At 34.9% G+C, this 19,862-nt stretch overlaps 1 protein-coding gene across 5 annotated transcripts in view; it reads right to left on the bottom strand.

Annotated features, from left to right (window-relative positions):
* The window catches only part of LOC133203004 (uncharacterized), a 51,810-nt gene that overhangs the window by 6,066 nt on the left and 25,882 nt on the right, over window positions 1–19,862 (bottom strand). For 2 of the 5 annotated variants that reach the window (XM_061338857.1, XM_061338858.1), the window contains exons 4-9: window positions 15,429–16,961; window positions 10,585–10,765; window positions 10,066–10,134; window positions 7,320–7,453; window positions 3,236–3,377; window positions 2,838–2,992 (exon numbers count right to left, since the gene is read on the bottom strand). In XM_061338857.1, the coding sequence (XP_061194841.1) occupies window positions 2,838–2,992; window positions 3,236–3,377; window positions 7,320–7,453; window positions 10,066–10,134; window positions 10,585–10,765; window positions 15,429–16,961 (2,214 nt within the window). Of the gene's footprint in view, window positions 1–2,837; window positions 2,993–3,235; window positions 3,378–6,388; window positions 6,407–7,319; window positions 7,454–10,065; window positions 10,135–10,584; window positions 10,766–15,428; window positions 16,962–19,862 lie in introns of all 5 variants that reach the window. The other 3 variants (XM_061338859.1, XM_061338860.1, XM_061338861.1) reach the window with 3 other exon arrangements.

Below are 19,862 nucleotides of genomic sequence, written 5' to 3'. Positions count from 1 at the left end.
GTAAGCAACTTTCATATGCAGACAGTCCAATGCAGAAACAACAGTATTGATCACTCCAAAATGACACACATTCAGAGCGAGAGGATGAAATCATCTGTAAAAATCCCGGTCATTCTACTCACTTTCGAGAAATAGGTCCAAATGAGAAAAACCACCACACCCCACAGTAATATTTCCACTAGGAAGCACATTTTTAATTCACGCTGACATCCTTGGAAATGATGGGACAATGAATGACATTCTTCTCCGGGAAAGCTTCAGGATGCAGTGTGTGTGTGTAGTCGCAGGCTTAATAATGACAGAGAGGCCCCAGGAAGGGGGAAGCCAACACCGTGTGTGTTTACATACTTGTCAATACGAATTGCAATATATGACATTACATGTAGGGTTATCTACAGAGGGTAAACAAACAAGACACACTCATCGTTTGAAGTGTAGGCCAACATATGAGAGGAGCATTTGTTTATGGAGGAGTTACAGTGTTATCTTGTCTCAGTTACTCTCTCTGCCAGCAATATAGGATCATGGGGTGATAGTAATCAGCTCAGTTAATGTATTAGAGAGATAATTTTTCCTCTTTTAATTAGAAAATTAAGCAAAGAGATGTGAAAATTGAACTTGTTCCATACAGAGAAGCCAAGGTGAATTTAAGGTGAAGATTGAATCATTCTCTACTAAAGTACATTTTTACAAATCACCCACTCCCTACCTGAATTCTGACTTTAAAAAATCGAACTTTTAACTGGACCATAGTAAATGTATATCTTCACTACTCAGAATAGTTAATCAAACTGATGAGAATGTTACAGTTACCGAGTATATATAGCAATGACCAGACAGACAGACGGCCCAATTACCTGTCAGGTATTTCAGGTATAAGACCAAGGTGTATTGCATAGGTAGTTTGGACAGGTAAGAGCAGCAATTACTGTCAGGAAGCAGGTGCCCCCTGGGTACCTTTTTTTCTGGATTACATTTTGTTGGTTACCCCTAGTAAGATGACATGTGCAATTTAATTACCACAATTCAGACAGTGCCTAATGACTTACACTACAAATTACATTGCTAAAGCATCTAGCAGAACAAAACCTGTTTTTACACTTGATGATTTTTTTTCTTTCTGATTTTAGGTTTATAAATTTTTTTTATCAGTAACAACCTCTGGAGAGTGGAGGAGAAGTTCAGGCCTCTCTAAGGAATTGTCCCTGCTTTGATGGAGTGTCCGAGTGACCCTCATGGATCCAAATCGTGCCCTGTCGAAGGCTCCCACATTGAGGGTGAGGGTTTCTTGCCTCTCCCTGTAAGGTAAGGCCACAGCCATCCTCTACTCCAAATTTCTAACCCATTAATTAACTACAATCCAGGTGTATTACCATGTCTTTGTTTATAATTATTCCTCTCTTCTTCTTTAGTCACACCCAAATTTTATCACATATGAAGCATCCCTTGTACCATGAACACAAAGAATCTTTCACATATTTTTAAATATTTTTCTAAAACTGAATAACATATCCATGAAATTTCACTTTTCACACATAGTTACTCATCATTTATCATCATCAGTCAATTTCCTCTATCTTTACAGAAATATGTATATGTCCATACATAAAATATTTGTCACTGTACTAAATCCTGCTCAGAAGTTGCCAAGCCTCTTTTTCATCAACATGTTCTGTAGTTCCTTGTAAGAGACCCTGATGCGTGTGACATCTCCTGATATTCTTGTCAACAGAACCTACGGGGCCCCCTGTGTCACAGCAGAACAAGTAGAATTACATTTGACATAACTGTATCCTAGCCAAGGCTCATCTTGGTTGGCTTATGTATCCTGTTGGTGATCTATCATAGCTGATTCATTCTCACTGACCATTTCACATCTTTCTACAGCCGATTGCTATCATTGGAACACTCGACTTCATTAAATGTGAGAAGCCATTCTCACTCTGTCGACAGTCTGACACAAAGACCTATGCCGACCTCCTTATGCTTTTACCATGCTTACAATGAAAACTGTAATCCACAACAAGGCAACTTTGTGTTTCACAATGTTATGAAATCAATTTTTGCTCTTAAGTTTCAAACATAAAATATGTATTCCCACTGCACGAATAAAAAAAAAATTATTCGCAATATGTCAACAGATCTCCTTCCACCCTCATCTGAACTCACAATGCTGATCAATGAAGTGTCTTTGATGACCATGCAACCAATCATCTTAATTCGGCTCAATATACACAATGTCTTACACTTGAATTAATCAAAAAGAAAACAGCATTTGGCTTTTTGGTGAGCAACTAAGTATATCAATTTTAAAAGACCTGCAGTCAAAAACCTAACATATTGATTGATCGTATGAGAAACCTGGTTAATTGTCTGTCTGATGCACTCTTCTCTCTAACAAATCTCCGAGGCCCCCTTTTTTTTTGTTGTTTTATCTACACTCAGAAGAATATTGCATGTAAATCAATCTACCTTGTTCCCTGCAGATTAAGAGCAAAAGCATGCAACTTTTTTTCTTCGTGTGTGTCATCAATACTTCTGACAGAAAATTTTCAACTTGAGAATGGTTATCAAGGGAGATAACTCTTGCTTGAGCAAATGCAAAGTTCTTTTTGCTCAAGTGTGTTAATTGTAAAAGTGTAGCAGAGTGAGCAAAACATATGTGTACTTACTGTAAACAGCAGTGGTAAAATCTAGTGTAAAATACCAAAATTATTTTCTTTGTTTTCTGGTAAGAAATTGGATCTTGAAAAATGTTTGATGGATAAGGAGCTAAATTCAAATGCAGGGGTTACATATACATTTTCCAGAACTATACCGGGTGACATTTTCTTTACCTCTCTGAGTGTAGACAGATAACTGGCCGATAGACGTGATGCCAGACTTTTTTCATGGAGACTTATCTGGTCCCCAGAGAATTCCGAGCCTTCGTCACTGCTGCTATCGTTGTCGTAGTGGTAAAGTACATCTTCTCGGTGAAGGTTTGAAGAAGCTATCAAAAGAATTTCCAGCTTTAAAAATACACCACCTCTCATTTCAATGACCTTGGTGAAATACAAATACACGGTATACCTATGATGAACATAACCTTGTAAATTTATACATATACTTAAGAGTATTTCTATAAAGATGACTTGTACACTTCGGCAGTAAAATTTCTTTTGCATAATACATGATGCTAACAAAACAATGCAGCTTTCCAAATCATAAATTGTTAATGAGTTTGAGCTCTGACCTATAGTACTGAGAAACTTCTTTTTCTTGGTGAGTTTATCCAGACTCTCAGGCATGCTGTGAGACCGGACCAGGGGGTTCTTCCTCCTCTGTTTTCTTGGGGTTCGCTCCAGTCGCGTTTTGATGGGGTGTGGAGTTGACATCTGAAAAAGGTCACATTTTGTCATATTGGTGTCTTTTTTATAATCATGTTTATAAACTTAAAAGTCTCCAAGAAATATTTCGCAAGTTTCAATGTTGCTTCAACAAGAGCTATTAGGAGTATAATTCTTCTTCTTAAAGAAGTACACAGTCTTCCAAGCAAGCTAAACTGTACAAACACACTCTCTCATGTATATTTTAGAAATGTCAAGATAAATCCAGGTATTGTGTAATTTTACATAGGGTAATGTAAGTTGGTAATGTAAGAATACTCATAGGTGTCACAGATTTTTCTCATTCATAAAACAATTTCAACAAGATTACAATAGAAAAGTGTAAACTCTGACCCAATAATTGTGTCATCTAATTAGAGGGCAGGTGACTAATTGGTTGATGGCATAATAAAGGACAGGTGAGCAAATCGTCCAATAGTTGTAAAAGGTGTGAATTGTAAGCTATAGTACCATCAAAGTTTACATTCCATGAGTTGATTTATCATGTGGAAACACACAGGAAAATCTTGAAGAAAATTTATGGGAATTTTTTATTTTATTATTAGACATTTCAAGTAGACAATCAAAGCTCTTTTCTTCAAACTTTAAACAGGACAATTAACATTGTAATTTATATTTAAAGTTTGCATTTAATTTCCTCATCTCCTTAAAAATCTATCAATCAAAGGCTTAATGTTTCTCAACAGAATATGATGTTGTTTATTTAATACTGGTGCAAGTTTTTTAAAATTTATTTATAGTCATGAATAATTACTTATTATGTAAATAATTACACAAAACAAAACATCTTGATATCTATGCTTTCAACTTACTCCTTGTCTATGATTGCTTCTTTTTATAATATATTTATACAAATGGCATTATGCTAACAGTACATATATACATGTAGTTAAAAAAACAAACAAAAAAAACCCCTAAATTGCATATTCACCATTTAAAGAAAAAAGTTTTTTTTTTTGAAGTTTAAAGCAATCTACTCTTTCAAACAAAACTCCACCACTGTGACAATATAAAAGAGGTCCCTACCAGCCTGGATCTGTCTGCCTTGTTAGCGGAAATCCTCCGGAGAGGGACGGAGGTACAGGTATCGTTCTCCATCACATGTATCACATTTATACCAAGTCTCACTCGAATCCCATCAAACATACCATCACTAAACCTTCCTAAACTACTCCCACAATAATTATCTGGATCCATCTTTAAAATCTCAAACATAATTCTCTGCTCTCAAAAGATTTCCAGCAATAATCAGACAAATATGAAGAACTTCCTCCACTGAGCATGTCACAGTGAAACCGTAAGATCTGGTGGGAGACACATACATAACACAAGTTAGTCGGTCGACAAAGTGGCTGAGCGACTTCGGAAGCTCTCCAAACAAATAGTTCAGTAAAACCCACAGGAAAGGAGAACAAAGTGAAATCCAGTCTTGATGACAGAAAAACATGACCTTAAGTACAGCAAAATGTATGCAAAACATCACTGAATGAAGTTCTGCGTTGTTGTTACAAAAAGTGCCTCAGGGGGAAAAAAATTTACCTGTTGAATGACTATTAAACAAAACATGGATCAGCAAAGAAATGTTTATGATTTCTTTGGACTGGTTTTTTAACCTTTTTCTGAGGACAGGCTAGAGAAAACCTGTCATATATAGTTACTAAACACCAGGAATATTTATATATCTGATGGTAACCATAGGAATAATTAAAACAGACCTTGAAAATGTTTCAAAGGTGTACTCAATTTTTTAATATACCTGATGACATTCCAAAACTGTCCATAACAAATCTATTAGATATTAACTTAGCAACAATAGAAATCTCTGTGTAGAAACTTCCTGGCAGCTAGGAGCTCACGCTTCTACAATCAATTTTTCCTTCTTATGTATATATATATACATGTATTAAGACCTAACTGCTATTTTTTCATATTATTTATTAAAAAAGGAAGGAAAGCTTGTAAAAAGGGCCTATTTAGTATTTACTGAATGCAACAATGTGATCTTTCAACATGGCCAAAAATACTTTGTACATGCAGCAATGGGACAAAACATCATTCTTCTTTGAATACTAAAGCCCATCAAAACTGAAGCATGAGTGAGTGAGCGAGTGCTTGTATAATTTAAGTAACACAAGTATATATAATTTATATCGGGATCAATGTGCTTTTTTGCAAGGCTCTGCTTTGCTTGTTAAAAATCATAATTCCTTCTATTCCTACATGCTAATAACAATAGAAATTTTACCTTTTACTGCCTAAATTATAAAAAAGTGGGAGTACAAGAAATACAAACAATCTCATCTGGCCATTGGTGATCAAACCTGCCTGACCAGTACATATGAAATCAGTCTCATATTAATTTCACACTGTCAATGCAGTATCTGTCAATGCAGTACCTGACAATGCAGTACCTGACAATGCAGTATTTTTACCTGTCAATGCAGTACCTGTTAACCTAGTTGTCCTCTGTAATGGTGGATTATATGAGTGAGCTATATTTACAAGTAAATGTATTTGTATTCCTGCATGGATATATATTTGCACATTCATGCTTAGAATATTAAAACAAAAATGCACACATCCTGTGCATACTTGATGGACTATATGCATGCATCTTACATGTATAAAACTGCAAGTCATTGTACATAATTTTAAAAAAAAAAATTGATTTGAAAAATCTAGATAAAAATTTTGCCAATATCAAAATTATTTCATTGATATGCAAAATTCTTAGAAAATGAGACACTCCATGCTTTGTTTATTATTAATGCAACACATGCACACACTCTTAAGAGTTATGTACCCTTGACCAAAAGACACTTGTGTAATATAATGATATATATTTTGGAACACATTTTTAATGTAATAATTAAAGAGAGAACTGGGGAAACACAGAAAACAGATTCAAACATCACTCAACTGGAAGAACAGAGGTTTGAATATATAATATATTGAATCAGAACTTAAAAGAAATTTAAACCACATTCATTGAAATTTACCTGCTTTACCAAATTTTTCTACAAATGCAAGGAATGAGTTTTTGTTATTTTAGAAGTTATTTTACATGAATTTCTAACCATGCACATTTCTTTCTCTTCTTGCTTTAGTAAGTGTGCATGAAGTACTTACAAATTCATATTGCATATGTACTAGCATTAAATTTTTCAAATAAATTCATATTGCATATGTGCTAGCATTAAATTTTTCAAATAAATTCATATTGCAAATATGCTAGTATTTTTCAAATACATCTACATAAAGTAATATTCAAAATATACAGTTCTTATTTTGCAATCGATTGTTTACATGTATGCTTTCTATAAAGGTTCTGTTTTAATTTCATAAACTGATATAAACATATGGAATAAGTTATTTAAGTATATGTGTAAACCAGAGACAGGCTATAAAGTAAATGTTTCAGTAAAACATTCCCAATGCATCTAAAACTTTTAGACTCATGAAGGAAGTGTCACAACACAAAGTGATGGATTGTGCAAGCATGAATTTTACTGAATCATATTACAGTTTATTGCTTTAATCTTTCAATTGAAAACTTAAGCTAATTTCATAATAAATTCCTGCTTGAATTCATAATATTCTCAACCTAAAAAGTCCTGCTAAGGAAAAAAAAAATTACCCTCCAAAATTGTTTCCCTTTTTTAGAAAATGGTTTGAGATGGCGGATATCTAAATGTATTTCCTAATTTCAATTTCACTTGTTCTGCTATGTAACAGTCTACATGAAGAAATTCTAAACTAATTAGCAGCTGCATGTGTTCATTAATTGGGACAGACTTCAATTGGCATCTCTCAGACTATACTTAGTTTGCCTGGCCCAATATATCTTTTTCGTGCATATGAAGATCATTATGTTATGTCAATAGAATGATTTACTGGAATACAAAGCCTTCCAGTTTCTAAAAAACTTACCCGTCTCATGCTTGGTTTTTGGTCATAACTGTAGAGTCGTCCCAATTTCTCCAGATTTTGCAGGGAGCTGTATGGAAGGAGGCAGATCTGACTTCCAAATGGTTTGTTATCATCCTCACCAATGGAACTTCCACCTAAAATATCATATATCATATTCAATATCATATTCATCAATTATAGTAGACATATATAAAATATCTGTTACCCCCCCCCCCCCCCCAAAAAGTTTAAATTAAAACCTTTTTTGTTTACCATTTCCCATTATAAAACAAATAAATGTACAATTATTCAACAAACCTCTAAAGATTGAGATTACAGACATTACGTCACTATTTAACAAGGTGTTAATATTTTCTTCTCTATAAACATGATAAAACTTAATTAAGAACAATATAACAAAGGATAATAATGTGAAATAAATCTGCCCATACATCCTGATTGCATATAATAATGCATTAAGTCACCTTATCAGCCGACATTCCTTTATGATAAGGATGGCCCTGCTAAGCTGTGTACATTATGATGCACATATATTTACACAAGGGAGTTAAGCTGCATGGCTGCATACAATTTTTTAAATTTAATTTGCATGATTTGTGTAGATCAACTGAATTCCATAATTTGATACCTTCCTTCCATCTTACATTTTTTAGGCAATTTTGCATATAAAACAGACCCCCCTCCCTTCCTCCCTAAAAAAGTTATTAAATAAATATTGAAAAACAAAACAAACAAAAGAGTTATGAACACTACATATGCCTCTCCTGAATGTTTTTAACTGACCAGGAACAACAAACAAGTAAATTTTATTGGTTGGGGTTTATCACTACTGCATAAAAGCTATTAAAACTTTGTTACAATAGGCACAAGAGCTATTTTCAGAAAATATGCATTCTGGCACTTCAGATACTTATTTTTATGTCATATTTATCACTGAATGAAATACATCCCCTCTCTCACCGAAAAGAAAGATATATTTAACATTTGGGGAAAAATCATAAATATGAACATTTCAGAAGCTGCATGTTAGTTAGTTTTTAAAAGAACAATAGCTAAGTACTATAATTATGACTGCATGGCTGAAAAATTAAACAAAAACTTTAAATTTTAATTCATTTAAAATAAAAAACAATACAGTACCAGCATAAGAAGCTGGGCGCTCCATTTTTGGAATTTCTAGGCATTCCATCAAAGTATATTTAATCCAGAAAACATTCCAACATCACTTGACACAGATTTGAAAAAAAAATTGATGATGACATTTTCCCAATAATCTACTTTAAACATGCCGGAAAAACTTTCACAATGTCCCATTAACAACTTTTTCCTGTGTAATAAGTCCAAGTACTGTAACTGAATATGGTAGATCCCATTAAATCCGAACTCGAATAATCCCTGATCCCTTCTTGGCTGGTCAACAAACTCTATGCATTCCTTTCTAATTACATTGCTCAGATAAAACTAATGTTTTTTTATATTGCGTTATCAGATTGTACCATCTTAAATGCTAAGTGGTGAAGGAGATAGATGAATTTGCATATCTTTGTCAACACTGACTGTTATTAATCCAAAAGCAAAACATTCGTAAAAAAAAAAAAATATTCTTCACTAAAGATCAAACTGTTGCATAGCTGGAGTCATAAAATTAAATGGGGGTGATAAGATTAGAGTTCCATATTATCTATTACCTGGCCTATTCATTGTTTGGCAGGTATGAAAGCTTCTTTAGATGTTAGGATAAATGGGATATTCTGGGGGTAATAACAAGAAAAAACAAGTCAACCTGTTATCTCTGAAATAAATAAAGCCTTAATCTTGTTTCCAAGTTTTGTAAGGTAAAATGATTAGACAAATCCCTTCCCCCTCCCCTCTTATGCAGATATTTACACTACATAAATTTCTCTTAAAATATGGCTATTTTTAATTGAAGGAGTTCAAATTGTAAACAAATCAAGTATTGGAAAGATATGATTAAGTACATCGCTAACAGTAACTGTTACCATTTTACATGTATCTAGTCTGTTGGTGAAATAGAATTTTACATATACATTTCCCCTAGTGCCCCATTCAATTTGATTCTCCTCAAAAAAAAAAAAAAAATAAATAAATAAATAAAATAAATAAATAAATTCATCTTAAAACAAAAATCTCCCAAACCCATAGACTGTATTCAAATTTAAATTTTGTTTTAAAATTATCCCAAAAAACTTGAACTAATTAGAGGACTGCACAGGAAGATGAACAAAGAGACAGGTGGTCTGGCAGAACATAAAAATACCATATATATGTTCTTATTAAAACCCTTATATACTTCCACCTAATTATTTTATTAAAAACTTTTTTTTTGAAGTTCCTGAACTTCAAAGATGCAAGAACAAATAGCTAGTATGAGGAATAGCACATTTCACTTTATAAAATATACATTCCAATACAATAGATTCTAGAATATTGATAAAATATACACATGATCAACATGCATCACATGCTTAAATATGGGAGAAAAATAAATTTAAATATAAAATATTTGTTGTATGATGATAATTCATGAGGAAAAAAAAAAATCAAAATACCTGAAAAGTACCATTTGCATGCTGAACAAAACCATCAAAGCTATAAAGCTAATATAATATGTATAAAATGAAACAGAAATGAGTCTATAGCTTAAGGGGGAACTCAGCCAATGAAAAAAAAATTCAAATTAGAAAAAAAAGCCAGGCTGATTTTTCTTTCAATAATCTCCACTTACTACCTGTCAGAAAATCATAGTCGTCAATAACGTCCTCGTACATTTCATCAAACAACTGGATATTGTCCTCTGAAATATTTCCATAACATTGTTATTGTGCCATCCTTAGTCATACAGAAACATTAACGATAAACACTCATAATCCCTTTATACAAAATGTTGCCACCATTAAGGGGGAAATGAGCAGTACTTAGAAGAGAGGACAGTAGATGCGTGTACTATTTTCTGATCTATATATCTGATTTTGGTTTACAAAATTTTTTGAAAAAAATCTGTTTCCCCTTCCTCTGATATGTATAAACTAGATGAATAATTATGTGAAGCATTTTTTCTTCATGTGCTACTTTGCTGTGCATTTGGATGCTGTGTGTGATGCACATATAATATATGCACGTTATCAGGATATAAATTCCGCTATACACAGAGTTTCGCAATAGCTTATAGATAAACCATGATGTGATTGTGACCTTGATCTTTTGCAGATAAAATGTACATCATTAGGTTCAATTAAAATCATACCTAAGTCTGACTTGGGTCTCTGCTTGCTTCTACGAGATGATTCTCTCCGTTTGACTGGAGTGATCTCCCTTGATTCCTCCAAGTCTGCCCAACGGACACTAATTTCTGATTTTGGTCTTTCTGGTCGAGGAGACGGGGATTTTCGCCTTCGGACCACATTGCCAGAGGAATCTTGAGCGGTCTGAAATACAAAAGCGTAATCATGCAATTACAAACTGAAAATACCAAAACTGCCATAGCCACAGATATTAAAAAGATAGGATCCAGAGGAATAATTTATTTCTTATGCCATTCCATTACAACTGATCATTTCTACTGATCTCTGTTATCTAGAACATGCTCCACCCTTCACATTATAAATGAAATACATTCAGCTGAAACCTGGTGATATGTATTAAAATTTTTTCAAAGGGTTCTAAAAATGGACTTCAATCTAATCTGTACAATGATCGATGTCCTTCATGATAAATTAAAAATGCTTGATTAAAGTTTAAATAATTTTGTAACTGCAAAATGTTTTAATATGGTACTTATATGTGTGCACTGTGTGTGTGGTTTGCTCCTATGAAGCCAATACTTAAAACAGATCACAGAGAGTCATAGGTCGAGAGCAGGGGAACAAAATGCCTGTTACTCATGGCATGCATTAATCTAATATTGCTTGAAAAAAAATCTCCTGTTGATACAAACCCCAATAAGAGCTACCACTTTAAATTCTAATGACATCTAAAAACCTAAATATACAACAAAATGTCATCTCTATTTTCCCTCACTCAATAATCCATAAAACAAAACAAAACACAAGTCTTACTATAACCAATCTCTGCCATCTAAGTAACTTGTAAATCTGTCAAGTACTAACCTCCTCTTGATCAGAGTTATCTCCCTCTTTCTCAAAATCACCTTGATCAGCAATCTCAATAGATTCTGACTTGTCAATTCTGTCACCTGACTGGACACTTTCTTTATCCCCTGATTGGACAGTTTCACTGTCATCTGATTGGAGAGTTTCATCTCCATCACCCAACTGGACAATTCCATATATGTCATCTAATTGGTCAGATTCAGAATTGTTTAACTCAACAAATTCTGCAAATGTGATTCTGTCACTTGATTGGACAATGTCACTACTTTCAGAATGTGAGATTTCAAATTGAATCCCCTCTTTGGGGACTTTTGGAGATTCTGACCCCTCCTTCAGTGTGTCACATGACCCCTCCTTCAGTGTGTCACATGACTCCTCTTTTGGAGTGTCACATGATCCCTCTCTGCTTGTATCTGCACAAGCCTCCATTTCACTGTGCACCAATGCATCCCACTCATCTCTTTGGGGGATATCATGTTCTTTTGTATCCTCTAAATTACTTTCCAAATTGTCTTCATTTTTGCTTGTTTTGGAATTTTTTCTCTTTGGTATCCCACTGCAACCATATGGCAATAGATGCTTTCCATTGGAAACAGTGTACTTTTCCTCTAAGGTTTTCCAGCACATCAACTTGCTCTGCACCAAACTCATGCCACCAATTCTGTTGAGTTCTCTGTACAGACTTGATGGTCTCTCTTGCTCCGAGTTAGATTCCTCCATACTCTCTGTGAAACTTGTGGTCAAACTAGCAGGGACACTGTTCACTTCTCTCGACGACATGTCTGAATTTGAAACCCTGTTCTCTAGTATTTTGCTTGTCGCATGAATTTCAATGCCAGCTTCATCACATGAATTTGCCTTTGAAGTTGCACGAAACTTTATTTCAACTTCCTGATTCCTTAACACACGAAAATCATCATTTTTTTCAACAAATTCAGTGTTAGTGACATTTAATGAAGTTGCTGAATTTGGCAGTTCAAGCAAGGAAGTATCACTTTCCGTGAAATAAAAGTAAGACTCATTCTCATCAACTGATTCATCAAACTTGTTTTCTTCTTCAACATCATCTTCAAATTTGTCCTGTTCGGCCCATTCTGATGATACTTGTGGTGTTAAAGGAAAAACCTCTTTGCTAGCTCCTAATAAGGAAGTGTCTTCTCCAGTAAAATAAAAGGATGTGGTTTCTTGTCCACCACAACATTCAAACCTATTCTCAATCTCTGTCTCTTGCTCTTCATGGATTGGCACTTCACGTCTCTCTTGGTAGCTACCAAAGTCTGAATTCAGATTCTCTCCTGTTAATGATTTGCTTGAAGCTAGAAGTCTTTGGCTGGATCCACACACTGTAGTGCTGGGAAGACTCTTAGATCCACAAAGATTGGTCTTGCTGGCTTTATATTTTTCCTCTGTATACCTGAATGTGGCTTCTTCCAAACTTTCTGACCGCTTGACCATCCATGCTAGTTCACAGGAACAAGACCTGTGGATGCTGAGCGTTTTGAACTGATCGGAACTAACGGAGGAACAATTGCAGGTATACTGCTGCTTGCTCCCACGTGATTTCTTGAAACAAGAGAGAAACATGGGTCCTTTCATTACCAGTGCAAAAATACAATTACTGTTTAACAATTACGTCAATATTATTAGCAGAACCCTTTGCCACATTCTAAACATATTTCAACAATCAAACACTTTGGGGGAACCTTCCAAGTTTATTTTCTTCTCTTGAATCCATTAACACTGTCTAATAAGCCGAGATGCAGTAATCCCATTAGTTTTTCATCAGTTCCTTCATTCTTGTTGAAGTCTCCCAGACAAAGCAATACAAACACTTCAGGTTTTTTTTTCTATAGAATTCACTCGATAATCTTATCTCCAAATTAATGCAGTTTTAATCCTGATATATATTTTACACATACTTCCTCTGTCCTCTCTTAAGTTTATCAGATTGAGCATAATTTACTTCATGCTTTCAATAAAGTAAAAACTTTCCTGTGTAAATGATATAATATAATGCATACATGTAAAAGTTTCCTTATTGAAAATATGTCCTAATAAGACAAAAAATTTCAGTATACTTGTCCAAGTGTGGTAAAACTAAATCTCTCTCAATCCTCCGATGTTTATCTGTGAAATACTGTTTTTGTTGATAAAAGTCCGGGAGGTCCTAGTAATATTTCCTGAGTGTTGTCAATGTGTATTGCATCACAAATTCTTATCCCTCGTTAGATCATTCACCACAAATCTACGCAGAGGTGTGCAGAATCAATGCCATATCCTAGTGTATCTTTTCCAGTCATCTTTTTCCAAGTAGAGTAATCACACATTTTTCGTCCTTAATAAAGTTTACTGACCATTGGGTAAAATGAGACATCTTGCTTTGTACTTCAATGAACAATGACTTCTCTTCCGCAAAAACTATACGGACTCCAAATTTGCCAATTTGCAATAATTTAAAATAATATGTGCATGTCTCATTCTATATTTTTTTGCCCATGTGATAATCAGCTGAGAAGGGAGGGGTCATTGTTTATACTGATATGTTTAGCTCCCAGGGACCATGAAACACTTGACTTGTGACTTCAAACACAAAATCAGACACTAAAACCACTACAATTTATGGTCCCTTCTCATCATCCCTCGTGGCTACAGACACATTTATATAAATCCTAAAACAGACCAACATTCAGCTCAGGGTATATATGCTACACCAACGCATTTTCATCCCAGGAATCTTGACTGGAACTCAATTTTAAACCAAGAATTCCTTTCAATTTCTTTTCTTTATAAAAAAGGATTCTTATTGCCATGGTAACTTATTGGAATCATTATGTAACTTTTACTTTTTTTGAAAACACGAGTTTTCTTTTAATTTTCTTGTTGTGTAAATGAGCTGCATATGTTTTCACTGCATTCCAAAGGTGAAAATAATTACTGCAATTAAGATAAACGCTACTGAATATGAAATTAATCTTTATATACTTAATTACAATGCCCCTACAACCAGACTCCAAGTTGTTATTGCAGACAGATAAAAATTTAGTAAATCTTTATTTAACACATTCTTTAACCCCAGTTAATTATGATAAAGTAAAAAAATTCCTTTGAACCTTGCATATCAGAGCAGCACTAACACACTTGAAAGGTATTAATAAATCAACAATAATTTTCTCTCATTATAGCCCCCTTCTTCATCTCTTCTGTCTTGAAACAATAAACCAAAATACTTAATCATTCCATGTAGAATTCTGTAAACCTCACCCAATTAGTACAATACTGGTGGTACTCATAGCAGCTCCACAGTACAAATGACTTATTTTTTTCTGATATTTCTAGACAGCTGAGTCAATTAATTTCATTATCATTCCAAACATAATTGGATAAAAATAGATCAGGGACATCACCTGGTGATTGAGAGCATGACAGCTAATTACAGGTAGGTATGGACTATAATGACTATATATCTTTCCTAAACATGATAGAAGTAGATCATATTCAAGATCAATTTTGTGTATATTGTACTATAAACCAGCACTGAATTTTATTAGTAAGCAAACAAAATCACACCCATGTTGGTTTTTTTCAAGTACATTTAGCTTGTACAAAATGAGGATAGACATTTACTTCAGAAGCATAGAAAGAGGAGAGGCTAACACACACATAGTGAGTTATAAGTGTATCATATAGTACTTGGAATACATCTAAATCTTGACTTCTTCATAAATAGGTACGGATGCACTCAATGATTATAGAATGTTTTGAAATGACACTTTTTCTATGTATCTGCATATAAACATGTACTTCCTTAAGTGAAATATTAGTACAGATTATGTCAACAAATGTGTCTCACTTAAACCTTAAAGATAAAGGATGATGTGATATTCACAGGCAGTCAATCAAATTTTTGAGTGACACCTCTAGAGTTTAACCTACTAAATGTCGACATAAGGGGGGACACTTACATTTCACACAAACTCACCTTAACTGACTCACTGCTGGAGTGGAAACTGACGTCTCGCTGGATACCGCTGTCGTTACTGTTGCTAGGGGTCATCTCGCTTTCTGGGATATGAGGTGGATAGCGGGAAGCATCCACGATGGAACTACCCCCAGAACATATAGAAGCAGAATCAGACGAGTCTAATTTGGATGTGGATGTTCTGAATGGTCCGTCGTATTGGTCTCTCACTGGTGAGCTAGGGAGACTAACATTAGAGCTCCTACGAGGCAGTAGCACATTGTTGGGCTTGGGACTTATTGGTCTCTTTGGGTGGTTCTCCAAGTTTTGCACAGCCAATAACCTAGAACTAGAGTTGTTTTCACTGGAGAGTTTTTGTGAGTTTTGGTAGGCTGTTGCTTTTCTGGGCAGACTATGGGCTTTGCCATCATAGATTTCTGCAGAGGTGTGCCTCCTTCTGAATTGACTAGAATATGGAGAGTTAGGAGCAGAGTCCACATGAATATCCATGTCACCTTGGAACACTGCAATTGGTGGTGAAATATTAAGTTCCTCCACACTTCTCTGAGTCACAAAATCTCCTTTGCTCTTTTTGGTAAATAAACCTTTTAAAGACATTTTTCTTGACCCAGAATCTTTACTCCTGTTTGGATCAGTACTTTTCTCTGTAGGTTTATTCTTTTTGAACACCTTTTGAAGAAACCCTTGTCCTTTACCTCTACCAGAATCACTACACACTGAATACTCTGATGGAGTCAGTGATAAATTTCCAACACTATCATTTCTCTGACTGTCTCTCATTGAATGAAGGTATCCTCTCTCCTGAGCTTTCCGGAAACTTGAATTTCTCTGTAACTTTGCAGTTCCTAGCTCCCTGAAACTAGCACTTCTACGTTTCACATTTTCACTCGGTCTCTTTCTCTCTTTCTTGGTGTTGGACTGTTCCTCTGAATCTGATCCCACTCTGTGAGTCTGTAACTGACTCTCATCCACAGACAAGGGTCGAGACTTCCGATTCTCACCATCGTGGTCCTCAGTTTTTATTCGACGTTTCACCAGCACATGCCAATTGGGTGAACTTCCATCATTATTGTTTTCAATCACAGTCACATCATTTTCATTCCTCATGAAAACATCAATGTCCTCATCTTCATCATATATAGCAGAATGTGGGGAATGATAACTGTTTATCAAATTGGCCTCAGAATAGGAACGACCACTGTTAAATCTGGTATTTGTGTCCTCAACTGACTCTAAAGATAGGTCCTCATCTGGCTCCACAAACGTCTCCTCCCCTCTGTCCTCATAAGCAGTCTCTATCACAAAGTGTCCATTTCTGTAAATGATTCTGTGCTGTCCAGCGTTGGAAAGTGAAGTTGTAGGCAGGCTTTGACTCCTGTTATAGATATTTCTCTGTGAGACAGGGTAAGACACTGGAGCATTTTTATCTTTCGTTGGGTTCAGACAGGAATCACTGCTTTGTCCTCCCTTGTTTAGGTTAGATCCTCCATTATTTCCATTGACTTCTTCATGCTCTGTAATCTCCGAGAGCAGCTGAAAAACACATACAAAACACAGGATAAATACATGCTTATAGTAAATCAAGTGAATGAAATCTTATCAATGTCAAAATCATATCAAGCATCTATACATCAATGTAAAATGTTCTCTCAGACACATCTTTCATATTTTGATGATTACTTTAGAGGGGGATTGAATTCTATATTACTGAACATGATCCAAATGGTGCTACCAACTCCTACAGTTGATCTGTTTGATAAATGCTTTTCCAGCACAAAATTGAATTTGGATAGCAGGTGCTTGGTTGGGTTCAAGATTTCACTTTTTGATAAGACCTAGTGCTAATAAGATAAGTGATATCTATAACCATGTGTTTATTTTGCAACTTGCTACCACATAAAATTGAAAGGGGGCAAAAAAGAAACTGGACAGGAAGTATAGGCCATCAATAAAGTTAATCCACTATCAATTTGATATCTTGTATTATTCCTGTATTCAATAGGCAAATAAAACAGCTGACATGATGATTAATGAGATGTGCCCTCAATGACCTCTTGGTACCCTCCAGTGTACAAGGATACATATACATTAATTACCATTCTGAAGATGGCTAAATTTTCAAAATGTTTTAGCAGTTGGAAAAGGTACAACAATTTTAATACTCTCACGTCAAAATACACAACAACAAAATAACTATGAGGAGTTTTAATTATATCTAGAAGTTTGACATTGAATCTTGCACTCAACAGCATTCAATGCATGAAAACAGAATTTACAGAACCTTGACATATGTATTTCTTTATTTGCTAGATCATTCTGGAGACTCTATAAATATTGTAGCATTAAAAAGGCAATAAGTCAAAAATCTACACAACTTTACATACAAATATACATAGTTATTGGTAACTCATCAAGACCAAATGACCATGCATGCACAGACCAACTTACTGTACCAAACACATTCACATAATCACCTGTGGACAGTCTAAATCCAGTAAAAACTGTCTAAAATCTCCATCAAAAGTACACAAAGTGGACATGGTGGACAAACAGAAAGAATACCACCCAAGTTCATGCACTTCAACAGCATCCTCCATATAGATAAAAAAAAATATTCCAGAAATTCTCCTAGCTCATTAACTGTTTTCTCATTAAGTCAGCCTTCCATCAATCTCCCAAAACTAATGCACAGAAAATCATCCATCATCAAATCTAGATCACCAGCACATGATCAGGGTGCATATCAGACGTGTACACTGGTCACACCATCCTATCTTCACACTTTACAAAGACTTCTTTTTGAAGTTAAGATAGCAATATTTTCATAATAATATCCTGGATGATAAGATCAAGATTATAAGCTTGAACAATAAACTATTAACTGGACAATGGTCAGTTCCTCAGGTGTACTGCTGTAACCCTCTGGGCAGTAGTCGCCAACTTCTCCGACCATGTTACATAACCGACAAAAACAAGAAAACATTAGGACATCCATTATGGAGCTGGAAAGTCTTGAAGATTGATTCTCTCTGTTTCCATTCACTCATTTTTTTTATAGTCTGTCTTTTTTAAATCCTCACATTTTTTGCTGCCAAACCTCCCAATTCAAATTGAAAGTCTTGAGAAAGAGGCACCAAAGTGGGGTCAATGTATTCCACATGAATTTCTGTTTGAATAGTTGTACATCATGGAACTTCTTCTGAATGATTATCTGTTTAAATTAGACTGAACAAAGATGGCAGAGCACCCTTTCCACAAATTCTGAGACATGCATCTGTATATTATTGGACTGTATGACACATAATATTGCTCTGCAGATTCTCAAGCATCTGGCTCCAAGAGGGAACACCCCTGTCTGAATCAACTGGCCCCCCTTATCAGTAGAATTTCATCTGTAAGAGTGCTATCATATACCTTCAGAGAGGAAACCGATTCCTGCTGGGACACATTGGCTGACAAAAGGGTGATCTCATCTGTGATTTGCATGCTAATTATTATTCATCTTTGGGGAAAACAGTCAGAATTTATGTAGTGTCACTCATACAATTTTTTGAGTTTGTTACATTTGTAATTATTACAGCACTAAAAGCAGTTTCACGGTATCTCTTGCACTGATCAAACTGAATTAGACTTTTATACACCTTCTCTGCCACGAAACTGGTACATCAAAGAGAGGTACCATTCAGAGTTAAAAGTGTTAAAACCTTTACAACATGCACTGCTCTTAAAATCTCAAAAACAGGGTACTTTGTTCCCCCAAAGCTTACCTCCAAAACATTCATATTAAGGCACATCAGTAGGGCTTTATCACTAAGTGCAGACCACTTGATGTTATTTAAAGCAATCCAGCCAAATGAACTCGAAATCCAAACATATTAATTTAACTTTAGTCAGGTTCTATAATCTCTCATACCTTCCCTATCAAAGAAGTGTATCTTTTTGTAAAAATGGGAAACTTTCTAATAGGGGGGTTTAACACAGTTGGATGACAATCTACTGCAGGGCTGAGCCAACAGGCCCATTGTATGCATTGTTAGCATAACACCTCAATTCTAAATAAACCACAAAGCAAATGGGTCAATAATAAAATTCAGGTTCAGCAAAATAAAACTGGCTCAGATCAATCCCAAAAGCACACAGACACCTTTGCAACATAGAGATACATGTATAACAACAAAAGAGAGGAGACAGGAGTGGACCAAGAATGCATCTTTAGTGCAAAATTTTATGTGGATAATTTCAAGCCATCAAGAGTTAGCTTTCCTGATTCAATGGATATATGCACGCAACTCTCATCATCAGACCACATGAGCTGGATAAAATTGCAAAAAATAGAATAAATTAATGAAATATCTTATTATTATTATTTTCATTTCATTAATTTATTTTAACTTAAATACTAAGAGTGTTAAAAACATTCCCAAGGCCATATTT

Source organism: Saccostrea echinata, unplaced genomic scaffold, assembly GCF_033153115.1.
Source record: "Saccostrea echinata isolate AGI-Se365-2 ecotype Australia unplaced genomic scaffold, CSIRO_AGI_Sech_v1 ptg000047l, whole genome shotgun sequence".
NCBI classification, from domain to species: Eukaryota; Metazoa; Mollusca; class Bivalvia; order Ostreida; family Ostreidae; genus Saccostrea; species Saccostrea echinata.
Note: the sequence above shows the minus strand (reverse complement) of the source record. Positions and strands in the feature narration are given on the sequence as shown.